The sequence below is a fragment of the Fomitiporia mediterranea genome (assembly GCF_000271605.1).
Source record: "Fomitiporia mediterranea MF3/22 unplaced genomic scaffold FOMMEscaffold_13, whole genome shotgun sequence".
Taxonomy (NCBI): domain Eukaryota; kingdom Fungi; phylum Basidiomycota; class Agaricomycetes; order Hymenochaetales; family Hymenochaetaceae; genus Fomitiporia; species Fomitiporia mediterranea.
The window spans coordinates 942,657-957,599 of NW_006760398.1; the positions used below are offsets into that span (position 1 = coordinate 942,657).

At 37.6% G+C, this 14,943-nt stretch overlaps 1 protein-coding gene across 1 annotated transcript; it reads left to right on the forward strand.

Annotated features, from left to right (window-relative positions):
* Window positions 1-2,772: 2,772 nt before the first annotated feature.
* On the forward strand, window positions 2,773-3,914 carry FOMMEDRAFT_160816 (uncharacterized protein; the record flags this gene model as incomplete). Its single annotated transcript, XM_007270480.1, has 7 exons — window positions 2,773-2,809; window positions 2,866-3,036; window positions 3,093-3,326; window positions 3,382-3,444; window positions 3,502-3,600; window positions 3,668-3,712; window positions 3,772-3,914. 7 exons carry the CDS (start codon window positions 2,773-2,775, stop codon window positions 3,912-3,914), a joined length of 792 nt encoding a protein of 263 aa, XP_007270542.1.
* Window positions 3,915-14,943: the final 11,029 nt, after the last annotated feature.

A 14,943-nucleotide genomic window follows, 5' to 3' on the forward strand; every position in this document is an offset into this window, starting at 1 on the left:
TTCCAATAATAATACAATGTGTTCCCTGCTTGAATTGTGTTAGTGTTTTGAGGTTGTAATGATTCCCTTAGAGTAGTTCACACTAGTAGGGGTTCAGTAGGCTCTGCTCATGGTGTGTAGGCATCAATACAAGTCGACTGCACATAAGTTCTTCATAAGCTTCATTGTCCTTAGATTGAAGTAATATATATACTATCTAATATTGTATGTCTTGGATGTATGTCTCAGAAGACATGTCTCAGTAATAGTGTATATTTGCAAGACGTTTGTGTGATTTGAGACATATGATACATTTATCCGAAATAAATGCTAACACTCCCCTTCAAACTTATACTAGTTGATCAGGCTAATATAATGTTTGATAAGCATTTGTTCATTGTTTTACTAATATCATTTACATCTGTAATGTAAATGTTTTGTTTGCTTTGTATATTAAGTCCACTGTAAGTGTTGTGTTTGTCTAATGTATTATTATAACGTTCAATGTAATAAATCGATTGTTAATTCAATTATGATTGCTAAGAGAGCTGTAGGATCTCTTTAGCATTTGTTTGTTTGTAGTTTTAATATTATTAATGTTATAGTTGTCACTATAATGTTTTATCATTTGTATGATAGTAGTTTTCTTGTTTGCAATTTAATATGATATGTTATAACTTTGTTTTGTTTGTTTTTCATGTCATATTGTTTGTTTTGTGTCATAGTATGTTTATTTCTTCATACTGTACTGTTCTACAGTTGTTCTGTTATTTGTTTTGTTTGTATTCATATTATTATACGTGTAGTTCGTTTTATATTCTTACACTCATTGTGTAATTAGAATTGTACTTTGTTTGTATTGTTTTGTTTGTATAGTTAATACTATATTTAATAACAATGTGTGTGTTATTAATTCGTTCACATTAATTTGTATTCTTGCACATTTGAATTGTGTTACTAGTAGTTTTTTCCACTTTTACTTTTGTAATGAAACTGTTGAATCATACTCATAAAATGTGTTATTAATGTTATTATAATGTCCTCTATTCATTATGTATCATCTTTGTTTGTTTTGTTTTGTATTCATACCTTTTAAGCATTCAATTGTAGTTCTATGCCTTTATATTAAAGTATTGTATTGTTTGCAATTTGTAATATCATGTATGATATGTCAGATCACTTCATATTAAGGTTGATTGAGGTTTTATTCTTCTGTTATTTGTATTGTTTTATCATCTGACTGTTTGTAAGTCTGTTTAGACACATTATTTATGTTTTAAACATATAATATGTTTGTATTGTTTTACTGTTTTGTAGTAAATATATTTATTATCAATATATGTGTGCATTGTGTTTGTTATCATTTAATGTGTCCTTTGACTTTTACAAACTATAATGTTATTTGTATGTTTGTATTGTTTTATTGTTGTGATAATGTTTTATTATCATTGTATAATGTTTATTTGATTAATATATTGCTCTGCACAGTTATAATACATGTTTGTTGCTTTTATTTTGTAGATAGATGAAGTAGTGTACTTTACAGTTCTATTTTTCATCATATATCATAATATTCATTCGTTTTATTGCTTATTTTGTGTCAAATTCCATTTGATATTGTTTTAATCATTATATTTGCTTTATTTACTGAATATATGTGTGTATTCATTATGAGATATGAATTTATTTTGTTAATTTTGAGTGTATTGCTCATTTTGTTCATTATGATCAATGTTATCAAGTGTACTTTGCAAAGTGCACAACAAACAATCTGATATGGAAAATGACAAAGACTAAAACTATGCCTCATGCTAGAGGACTTTGAGACAAGAGACGAGAGCTAAATCAATGGGTGAACTATCTGAATTCCCCCTGTATCTAGTACATGAGTAGCTGTATTTATAGTTTTCCAAGTTCTGGAAAAGTGTAGTACTAACAGGGAAGTGTCATGACTGAACAAAAGAAAAATAACAAAATATACAAGAACAAATAAGAGAACCTTTTGCCAGAGGTTGGAAGAAAATAGGGTGAAAATGTATGAGGAAAATTTAAGTAGTCTGTATTCTAGCCACAGGAAATGTTATGCAAAAGGGAAAAGCAAGATTTACATTGAAAGAAATAGAAGGTTCTCATACTGTTATCATCTGATTGGTACAGACAAAGTGTAGAGAGTTCCAAGATTTCCAGCAGTCTCCTGAGATCAACACTTTGATTACTCTGATGTCCTATCTGATTGGAAGATTGTAGTACTTTGATCTGGGCAATGATGACATAATGGTTTGCTGAGCCACTTGCTGTGACACAACTTGTGTTCTGAGCCCATGATAAGCATGTGATCTGTACATCCCATAGAGAAAACAACATGTGTAAGCCAATTCCGAAACTGTGCACTCTTGTGGTTCTGTTTGCAAATGCTTGCAATACAGAATAGTTGGGTGTTCTCAGAGTAGGCTTCTATGAGTCACATGGGTGTTCAGAATTGATTGCTGTGATTGTCTGTATGTGATGTACAGTTCTTAGTGTGATGCCAATCGTTTCATCTCCTAGTGTGTCTGCTTGTGACTGTCTGCAGTCACATGGTTGATTTAATGATTGGCAGGCTGAATGTAAGTTCTGTGTGTGTGTGAACATTGTTGCTTATTCTTCCTGCTTCCTTCCATCACTCTTGCCATGTCATTACTGCTCCCTAGCAAATCCAACAGTAAGTGTTACACTCTTTTCCACTCTTTTTATACTGATTTTGTGATTTTCCTTAGAAATTGTGTACACAACAATGTAGTAGCCAGTAAGGGAATGGATGTGGATGACAAGCTAGTCGAATGTATGCTCAGTGAGTACCTCTGTGAAGCACATTGTCTCTAGCTCATATGCTGATGTGCTCTACAGGTTCTAACACAGAAAACAAACCAGAGGATAAGGTTGTGAAGGAGGAAACTGATGGATTGACCACAGATCCTGAGTCTGAAGATGAAGAGAGCTCAGACAATGACACTCACAATGACAACAATTCAGAGGGCAAGAAGGTTTTGTCTGTGCTAGTAGAGAGTCAATCTGGCAGTAAGTCTCCTATTTCCTGATTTCCAATCTGTCTACTGATACAGAACATCTTGTAGATTGTAAGGCAACAGTGGAGGAGCTCACAAAAGTAAAGGAGGACAAAGCTACTGCTAGGGCTAAAGTGAAGGCAGAGGCTGAGAAAGCAATGTGGGCCAAGGTTAAGGAAGAGGCTCAGGCTAAGGCAAAGAAGGAGAAGGAGAGGGGAAAGGAGAAGGAGAAGGAGAAGGCTATAGCCTTAGCACAGTCAGCAACAAAGCAGAAGGATAGGAAGGAAAAGGAGGGGTCTAAAGGTATGTGTGTAAGTATGGCTAACAAATTGTACACAATAACTAACTGTTTACACAGGTTCCAATACTGTTGCAAATGCAGAAAGGTTAAAGGTGGTAGTAGAAAAGGGGAACAAGCCAGGTACGAATTAAATGTATGGCTAACAAATTGTGTGCTACTAATGTCATCTTTGCCTAGTTCCTAAAGAAGTTGCAAAACTGGAAAAGAAAAAGCTGGTTGTAGAGAAAGAGAAGGTTGATACAAGAAGGGATGGGAAGGAGAAACAAGTCATAGTCAGTAAGTATAAGTATGGCTAACGAATCATGCTAAGCTAATACAATGTTTCTCCTAGTTCCTTAAGTAGTTACAAAGCTGGAAAAGAAGAAAGAGGACAAAAGCAAGGAAAAAGGTAATGTGGATGAGGGGTAGTTGATTTTCTGAGTATACTGACTCCATTTTGTTGTCTAGAGCCAGTACTAGTGCTCCTAAGTAAGAAGCACACTATTGTAGAGGTAGAGATTCCAGTCTCTGGCAAGGAAATGTATGCAAAAAACCAGAAGGTTGTGGTGGAGTCTTCAAGCAAGGAGGACAAGGATATCCCTCCAGATTAGGTAGAGGGAATGGTCTTCTACACACCTGAGTGTGTGAAGTGTGTAGAGAGGCACAAGGGTCCTCAGGGATCCACTTGCCAGACTATAATGGATTGGCTGTACTACAGTAATCCAAGTAAGTCTGTTTCAATCTTATTTTTGACTGTGTCAATAGTGATTGTTTGTGTAGAAAACCAGTGCACAGTATGCATATTCTGCCACTCTGGATGTAGTCTGAAGGGAATCCAGTGTAAGACTAGGGGGCAAACTGTGGAATTGTACAGTACAACTTGGAACCTGTGTTCTGTCATCCCTCCAATCACACATAGTAAAGCCAGAACAGTCCACAACCTCCACTCATAGATGACTAAGGAGCTGAACAACTTAGAGTTGTAGCTGATGACAATGAAGAATGAGTTTGATACAAAGATCATGACTCTGAGGCAGGGTATCAACTTCTTAGCCATAGCAGCAGAAGCCTCTGTAGATAGTAGGGTGGAAGAGTTAGAGTAGGAAATAGAACAGGGTAGAAAGTAGAGAAATAAAAGTCCAGTTTTGTTTTTATGAAAAAAAACTGGAAACATAAGGAATAAACAGAATAGAACAGAAATGGATGGAATGGATAGGAAAATAGATAAAATAGAGAGTTAAGAGGAATGGAATGGATGGATGGATATTTTTATGATTTATGTATAGAACTAGTGGAATAGGATGGGAATAGGTGGAAAAGAATCATAATTTGTATAAAGGTTTATATGCTTATAGAATGTTGTATGGGCTTTTTACAATTTATTGTAAATGAGAAGGAATGTAACAGAAGATTGAAAGTATGTAAATATAAAACGTAACAAAGCATAGGGAACTGTAGTAGAACACAGTATTTACAGATTTACACAACTGTTAGGTGTTGCTGGTAGGGAATTGATCCCTATATTTTAGTTTCCAGTACAAGACTAGGAGAGTATATTGAAAAATTGCACATTCTTGGATCAGGAGTCTGTGACTTCTGTGCTTGGTTCTACTTCAAGCATAGCATCTGAAGCACAGTTGTCTAGATCATCTGTATCCTTGTGACTAGTCCTGTGTGGTTCTGCATCTTCCAGCATTAGTTCTACAGCCTTAATGAGATGTAAGATAGGAACTGTTAAATGTAAATGTGGAAAATACAGAATTAGGCAAAATGCTGCAATACATAACTTGGCCACTGCTCTGTCCAATTCTGCTATGACATAAGTGTTTCCTTTTGTTCTTCACACTACTACAAACAGTCTGAGGTATTATAGTTTCATCTTTCGTCCTAAGTTGTTGCTCACTTTTGAATTACAGATTAGCACTAGTGTACCTGGAGCAAAGTTGTAGTCCTTGATCTGATTACAATTGACTTCTGCAAAATGCTTTGTGTATCTTTTGTGGGTGTTCTGAATGCATTCCATCATTTGTGTAAGGTTGTCTGGTCTCTTCTGCAATTGTTGTGCTTGTATTGCTACCAGTTCCTCTGTTGTTAGTGGCAATCCTTTGGGTGGAACCAAATACATTGCCTTGTTCAGGTCAAACAGTAATATTGGCTCTACTCTATGAACAAGGTAATAAGGAGAATATCCAGTCACTTTCTGAATTGTAATCTGCTCTGCCCAGAACACAGAATGTGTGTACTTATACTAATGTCCAATATTGTCTCCTACTGTCTTTACAATTGCTTCCTGTATGTCCAAGTGTTTCTGCTCAATAATTCTGTTTGTGCAGGAGTTATACACAGAAATCCGAATATGATTAATGTGGTACTGTTCTCACAAATAGTCCAGCACTACAATGTAAGGTGTTCTGTTGTCTGTTACAAGCTTGGGACATGCCCTGTATCAGTATAGAAGTTCTTCAAAGATGAACTGTCCTATTGTCCTTCTGTTCTCTGTATGAAGCATGTGAAACTCTGGATACCCTGATAACAAACAGTGTGTGTACACAATATATCAGAATCTTCCTGCTTTCAGCATAACCTTTGTATCTATGTGGATCTTTTGGAAAAGCAGTGCAATCTCTGGAATACTTGGTGGAATCAGCACTTGTTACATCTGCCAAGTCTGACATGCATGACAAGTCCTAATGAGGTACTTAATGTCTTCTGTAAAAGATGGCCACCAGAACTGATCCAGTAAACAGGCTTGTACTGCAAAGATTCCCTTGTGTCCTAAGTCTTTGTGTGCTATCCTAACCAACTCCTATCTCCTGTCCTTATCTGGCACAATCTGATGCTTTCCTTCAGGACCTCAATGCTAGATCTTGTTGTTCTGTACAAAGAACTGTACTGTGTATTGTATAAATGTTGGAAAATCAGCATCTACAATTCTGCTTGGTTTGCAGAGTGAGCCAAGATACTCTTTCACAGCCTTCAGTCTTGCTTCTTACCTTTCAGCAGTTAGTGATTACAGAAATCATTCTACTGTTGTGTCCAAACCCTCAGCCTTGTTACTGTAGATACTGTGCACAACCCCTATCAGCTCTAGATTGTCACCCTCTGCTTTGTCATCTGCTCTCTCTACCTTCTTGGTTCCCACAACTCTGTGAGACTCTCCTCCAGGTTCCTGCTCATGTACTCCTTTGTCTGCTACACCTTCTACTCTTCCATGTTCTAGATTGGGTCGTTCTGGTTTATCTTAACATATCCAATTCTAGTTCTGTTTCAGAATAACAACTTCTGGGAATAATCTACATTACAGTCTGCCAGAACGTGTTGCCTGTAGTGTGTCCTTGTTTACTTGAAATGATTCATTAATAATGTTGTTGTGTGTCTCCTGGTGCATTGTATCTGAAACCCAGGACTGTGTTTCTACACACTCGACTAACAAGGCTTTGTATTCTGTAGCCCTGCAAGTTTCCAGCTAATGTCTGTGTTGTATAAATTCTATTTCTGCTGTGTAAAATCTGTATGACTCATCAATCCAGTCTTCATAGGTGTCATTGTCTGGGGGGTCTTTGGGTGCTACTTGGTATTACAATAATCTGTCTGTACACTTGAAGTCTGATGTAGGAATGTAGCAGAACTTGAAATCAAATAGCAAAATACTGGCTATCCAGCAATTGATTGTAACATTAGACTGTAGGTCAGGCTTATTGATCATTCCCTTTATGTATGAAGTGTCCATTTCCACAATTAATTTCTTGACACCTATGAGATATATGTGCAATGTGTGAAGTGTGTAATAAAGTCCAAAGAGCTCTATTTTTGCTTACAAATATTGTGCTTGCATTGTGTTCCAGTTAATTGATCCGAATTGATTTATTCTCTGTTTGCAATCTGAGTGCTCCTGACTGATATACCATCCTACTCTAATGATAGACAAATCTACTGTCAAGACTACTGGATACTCTGACTCATAGTCAATTGGTGTTAGTGTAGGGCAATGTAAAACTGCTTCCTTGAGTGTGTCCATAGATTTCTGTACCTTGTCATTCCAATTGAATATCAAGTTCTTTTGTGTGAGTCAATTGAGTGGTTGTACTAACTTTGTGTAATTCCAAATAAAAATGCAAAGCACTCCTACTGTTCTGAGGAATCCCCATACTTCTGTAACACTCTTACAAGGCAGCCAATCCCTAACCTTCTGTATTTGTGATTCTTCAGCCTCTCTCCCCAAATATGTCAGCTTATACCCAACAAATATTGTGGATTTGTTGCAAAGCATTATCTTCTTTCCAGAAAACGTCCCTCCTACAGCTTTCACTCTCTGCAAAATCCAGTTTATGTCCATCAGATGCTTGTATACAAACTTCTGTATTCCCTCATTCTTAGGAAGTGTTTCCTCTGTTCTGTCTACTGTCTCATATCTTGAGTAGGGTCCAATTACCAGAACATTGTCTGTGTATAGGTTTGTAACATCTAGAATCTTGTTGCAAAGAATGAACACTAAGTCATTATACAGAATCTGTACTGAGTTGGTGTAACCCATTAGTAATACTGTCAAGCAAAACGTCCCTAGAGGTGTCTGGAACATTGTCAGATCTCTAGACTGCTCATCCAAACTCCTCTGATCAAATGCAATATGCAAATCAAGTTGTGTATAGTATGCATGACCTCTACAGCTTTCTACAATTAGTTCCATGTTTGGCAGAACAGCTGCATCCTTTATTGTAACTGTGTTTAACCTCTACAAATTGATAATAAATTGTAAGGATACTCTGTCTTTCTTTATGATGCAAAACCATTGTAATCAATAGGAGGAATTCAACAGTTCTATTGCTCTGTTACACAACTTCTCCTTCAACAACTCAATCACCCTCTTCTCAATTCTGTGTGTAATCAGAATACTTTTCTCTACCCATAGTACATGCTCTACAGTCAGAATTTGAATAGGATCAAAGTATGTGGGGTCTAATGTTCCTCACTCCTCTTCCATCCATGCAAACACTTCTGACTGTAGCATTAATAGGTTTTCTGCAAGTTTCCATTCTTCCAGCCATAGGAATCCTGATTACAATTCTCTAATTGCTTGCATCTACTCTTCTGTAAGTTGGCTGGTAGGCATGAAGGGCTGTAGTATTGTTGGTAATATAGGCATTCTGGCTAGAGGATTGGGGTGCTGTTGTCTGACTATGCAGAACTCCTCCAGAAGCACTCTGGGTACAGGGTGCACCTTATTTGCAACTTTCTTGTAAGCCCACAAAACTGTGTCAAGTTTGTCATCCAGTGTATCAAGAATTACTAACTTCTGTGACTCTGCTACCTCTATCATCCATGATTCTGTGACTCATGATCCCTGACTGCAATCCTTTCTCACATTTACTCTATTTCCTTTGTCTCTTCCTCTGTATAGAATCATTGCCTTACTATTACTCTTCTGCTTGTTTGTTCCTAATCTGCTTGCCATATGTGCATCTCCCCAGAATTGTAGCATTTCTGGTTCCTTGACACTTCTCAAAAATCTGTCTCTAGCTTGTATTGTGGTGCCCTCACTCTGGTGGACAGAGACCACCTCCTTAACAGATCATTCAGGTCCCAAAGTGTTATGTGCTGCTCCCTATTTGTAAAATCTTTGGTTTCACATTCTGTAGTCACAAAGAACAGTCTACCTAGTAAGATCCTAAACAGAGCTTTCTACACAACTTGTACTGTGATATCTATGTAAAGCATTCCTATGAAGAGTCACAACCTTGGAATCTGTCCTACAGTTGATCCCTGACTAGTGTCTGCTGTTTCAAGCATAACAGCCATATCACAATCCAACAGAATCTTTAATGCTTCCTATATGTCAGCTCAAACTATGTTTATGCTTGATCCCTAGTCCAGCACACAATCTACCTCAATTTTTCTGTCTACTATTGCCTCAAGCATACAGAGTGGAAGTGAATGGTTAACTTCTACTGTTGTGTTGTAATACTGCTACAGTGTACTATTGTTTGATCCTACAACAGGCAGTTCTCCACTGTAGAACATAGTGTTTCTATCCGTTTGGCACCTTAACATTACTAATTTGCAAGTCTTCTTCCAAAGCTCTGGAGACAATACAAGTAACTCCTACTGTGTAATACACACTTCCTGGTCCAAGCTGCAATCTAAAACTCTTCCAGCTATTTCTGGGTCCTCAATTGGTGCAATGTAGTAGTATGGGTTCTCCTTTGTCCCAATTGTGTCTTGCTACATACTTGCTAGCACTGGTCTGATATCTGTGGGTTTTGCTACTTTGTAATCACACCCTTACTTTCCCTTCCCCTTTGCATCCTTTGCTTTCGATTGTTCTGCAACTTTCTTGCAGGCTTCTCCAAGCATTACTTCAAGCCTTTTGAGCTCTACAAGGTTCTCCACCTCCTCCTCTTCTTCTTCATCAACCTCTACCATTGTAACTGGTACAGGAGCTCCTAGACTGTGTGCTATGACTGGTGCAGCCTCTACAAAACTAACAGAGTGCATTTGTAATGATAGAAAGTGGCTATCAACCTTTTCCTTCAAGGTCTGCCCTATCCCAGAAATGGTGTTTCTGTTGGCCATGATAATTTTATTGTCTGGGCTCTGTATACACTTCCTGTTTGTAATGTATTCTGACACTTTTGAGCAACTGTGTATAAAATGTCCAGATTCTCTACAAAACACACAACTTCTGTTTCCTGATCCTCTGCCTGAACCTCCTCTGTATCCTCCTCCTCCTGGTCTTGGGCCTTGCTTCATTGACTCTACTTGCAATTGTAGACTCTGAAGTGCTTCCACAACACTTGTCAAATTAACTTCTTCCTGTTTGACCAGAATCACAGGCTGACTCACAAGTGTATCCAATCCACTAACTGCTGTGAGTGTAGATCCCTCAAGGATTGACCCTGCTACAGCTACAACTTGTGCAATATTGTACACAAGTCTGTCCTCATGGTCTGGATACTTGATTTCTAACTTCTGTGTCAGCTTTTCTGTAATTGCTCTACAGAACACACACAGAAAAACACAGTGAGATTCCTCTGGTGACAGCTTATTGTTAGTTGTCAAATAGGTTGCTATGAGTGTAAACTCTCAGTGGTACATTCCCAAATCGTCCCTATTTGTAATTCCTCTCTCTACCCATTTCTGTACTACAGTATCCAAGTCACTTCTAGCATATTGTGCTCCTGTCTTGAGACTCAGGTAATACACAATTACTCCTGTCTTAAATGTATCCTAAGATGTTTTATCTGCATTATCCTACAAATCCTCTACTTCTACAAGCACGTACTTCATTGTAAGCAGAATGATATCTGCTCTAGCTATGTTGTATTCGTTTGCAAGACTTTCTATGTCTGCAAAATACCTCCACAATTCTCAGGGCTTGGTTCTGTCAAAGGACAGTGTATCACATGCTCTATAATGAGGCAGCTTCAGAATGTTCAATGTGGCCATTGGCTGCACTGCCAGTCTTGGTTGCAATAGAATTTGCATGTTTACTTATAGTTGCTAAAGTAGTTGTGTGTCACTTACAAGTTGCTGTTACTGTAATTGGAGCTGTGTTGCTAACAATACACTGGTTGCTGGTGTGAGTGAAGATACTGGCTGCTGGACTGTCTCCATTTCCTGTAGAGACAACTGTGCTCTTCTGTGACACAGTGTGCCAGTTACAGTCAGTTGTAATGTTGATGTGATTTGGGAAAGTTGCAGGGTAGCTAGCAATCCTGTACACAATTCTGGGGACATGAAATGTGGCAGTTTGTTGCAAATTCAGAAATCAATTACTTAGGGATTGAGTGATGTTGCTACAAGGTCTTCTTCTTCCTCCTCTTCGTTACTGACTCAAGCACTCTACTGTTCTGATAGTGTTTCTAAGGTTTCTGTGATATTGGATTCTGTGCTTCTGGTGTTCAGACTATTGGACGTTTTGCAGTACAATTGGATTCTAGCAGATCTGCATGTTCTGCTCAATACAGGTACTGGTGTTGACTGTGACTGAGTTGACCTAAGCCCACAGGCTGGTGTCTGAGAAACCTGTTCAGGATGCTGAGAACTGTTAGAACTTGTGTTGTTTAACTATGGAAACCCCCCTTACAGTAGGCTCCAGATGAAACTCCTGTGAAGTGTCTAAGAGAAGATCACAGGTGATTTGTTAAGTTTGAGGGGGAGCTAAACCACAAGTCTTAGGAGACTAGAGTGGTTCTAAACAGGTGCAAGTTCTTCCAGTACAGTTGCAACCTTGGAAGAGTGATGTGAATAACAGAAAGTGTACTTTGTAAAGCACACAACAAACAATCTGATACAGAAAATGACAAAGACTAAAACTATGCCTCATGCTAGAGGACTTTGAGACAAGAGACAAGAGCTAAATCAATGGGTGAACTATCTGAATTCCCCCTGTATCTAGTACATGAGTAACTGTATTTATAGTTTTCTGAGTTCCAGAAAAGTGTAGTACTAACAGGGAAGTGTTATGACTGAACAAAAGAAAAATAACAAAATATACAAGAACAAATAAGAGAACCTTTTGCCAGAGGTTGGAAGAAAATAGGGTGAAAATGCATGAGGAAAATTTAAGTAGTCTGTATTCTAGCCACAGGAAATGTTATGCAAAAGGGAAAAGCAAGATTTACATCAAAAGAAATAGAAGGTTCTCATACTGTTATCATCTGATTGGTACAGACAAAGTGTGGAGAGTTCTGAGATTTCCGGCAGTCTCCTGAGATCAACACTTTGATCACCCTGATGTCCTATCTGATTGGAAGATTGCAGTACTTTGATCTGGGCAATAATGACATAATGGTTTGCTGAGCCACTCACTGTGACACAACTTGTGTTCTGAGCCTGTGATAAGTACATGATCCATACATCCTGTGGAGAAAACAACATGTGTAAGCCAATTCTGAAACTGTACACTCTTGTGGTTCTGTTTGCAAATGCTTGCAATACAGAATAGTTGGGTGTTCTCAGAGTAGGCTTCTATGAGTCATGTGGGTGTTCAGAATTGATTGCTATGATTGTCTGTATGTGATGTACAGTTCTTAGCATGATGCCAATTGTTTCAGGAGGAAGTGTAACTAAATATAATGAGAATATATGTGCTTGTGAGTCCTACTGTACAGTGATCTGACACAATCAGCAATGTAGTAATAATAAAATACAAACCAGTAAATCAAATCCTTACACTCACCCTCTAGCATTTAGTCCTAAATGCTAAAAATCAGTAGAAAAGGCAGAAAACTTACTTAAAGTAACAGTTAGTAACAAGTAAATAATAAAATACCTTGTCCATACATATGGGAAACATCCTTGTAATGTATTGCTGCCTCTCTGAAGTGATCCAAAGTTGATCCAGTAAGTATTGAGACAGTAGTGACATTCTGGACAGTGGGTAGTATGGTTCCAAACCATGTGAAGCTAGATAAAACGTCAATAGAATCAAACGTAGTCAATATTACCATATAGTCAAATAGTAGAAAATTTGCCTCTTGATTGTTGCTATCAATACAACACTTTTTGAAGGGAATCAGTAGAGTTCCTGGGGAGATATGGTGTTTTGGCAGTTGAGTATTCTGAGACACACAGTGTAGATCAATATGTACAGAAATGGAAATTCTAGCAGCATGGTAATTACAAATATTCTCTTCTCCTATGTCTTTGGGAAGCACAGAGGTAAATCCCTGATTGACAAAGCTATAGCCTTCTTCCTTAATAGAATGGATTAGTGTTACAGCTTCTAACTGTCCTTGCACAAATTCTTGTTCCTGTAGAATAGTCATACAATAATAGGTAGCAGAGATGTATTCCAAAATTCCTCTACTATGTCCTTGATTTTTCCAATAGACTAGTTCCTGCAAATGTAATGCCTTGTGCTTGTATTGGTAGAATATCTCCAAGTGTGTACTCTTTTGTATGCAATAACCAACTGTGATGCAAAACTGGATATCCTGTTAAGCTTGATGTCTAAATACTAATTGTAGAGTGCAACCTAGAGTATAATATCTGTCCTTGAATGCAAATATTACCTTGAATTCAATGAGATCATAATGTATAAGCCTAATATCACTAGATATGTGTGTATATGCATGGTATCTCTGTGCACAATGAATGTCCTACTGTATTCTCATACTATTTCCTTGTGTCTTGACTCATTTGTGCCTTTGTAAGTTGACTGATTCGATTCCTGAATTGTCCAAGTATACTTTCAATATCTCATAGTGTGATGTTCTGTCACAAAATGTTCAAGTAGCATTCTCTACTTTCCTGAATGCTATAACTGTCTGTATACTACATTGTTCCATGTATGTCTCAATGAAATGTCCTGTCTGTATGCACAGTAGCACTGCCTGAAGTCCTGAGTGTATACTACCAATTCTCTGTTCATTTGACAAATCCATGTGTGGATCAATACGTTCTAGCATTGACTTCCTGTCTTTCTGTGTCCTTGTCCTTGTACTAATGTATTCTTTCCTTATGTACCTATTGTGTGTCCTGTTTCCTATAGTACTGATACTGTCTGGTACTGTAAAGTCCTTTGCAAAATCGTTCTGTAGCAATCCATGTAAGAGAAATGTATGTTCAAACATGATTGTATGCTCAAAGAGTGTGTATGTAATACAATGTGTGTGCCTCTTGCCCTCTCATCAAAATATGACTTCATTTTTGGCATAAAACGTCTGGTACTGTCCTAGAACATATCTGTAGTGTCTAGAGAGGTCTTCTACATGATTTTGTACTTCAAACTGATTGTAGCTACTCATTCCTAGAGTAGATTGAACTGTATCATTGTTTAATAGATGTCCTAGAGTGTCCTGATACTCTGTTTCCTTCTGTAGCATTAAAGTATCATGCCTGAATGCTTGAATAGTCTGATCAATCATTCCTAATTCATTATTACTCTAATATTTGCTGGCTGTATGCATATTGCCTTCACTTTCCCTTGAAGCAGTGTGATAATCCGTTTGAGTGGATTGAGTGGATTGAGTGGATTGTCTGGGTTCCAAACCTGTTCTCTAGCTTGAAGTCACCCTCTGAACTTCTGTACTTTGTTCCATACAAAGCATATCTATTCCTGATCTCAGTAGTGTCTTACTATCATTGTGTTACATAGATTGTAACTGTTTTACATCCTGTAGATTGTAATTGTCATCCTGTAGCTTGAATATTACAATCCTTACTATGTATCCTGAGTATATGTATACTAGTGCATCCATTTGAGTGCCTGTAATACTCATAATATGTCTGATAGAGTGTCCTGAGTCTATTCTAATGAATCCTAGCTGTCTGAAGGTGTATTTTGTAATGTAATACCTTATGTTCTCCTGATACTGTGTTCTGTACAATATATCCTTATAGTCTGAGCTGGTTCTGACGTTTCTAAACAATTCTTCGTCATGAACTAAATATTTTCGTAGTGTAACATCCAATTGTACCTTATAGAACATTGTTCTATGCAAATTACTTCGATTGTGCTCATTACTGACTGTTTCTTCAATCCTAAAGATGGAAATGTCTGTTCCAATGTTAACTGACATAGTTCCTTTGTAGTACTCAATACTAATCCTGTATCTCTTCCTGTACTGAATAGAATTGACTGTGTATGTGTATGTCTGTGTCTTTCTATCACTGTCAATGTATCTCCATGCCTGATAC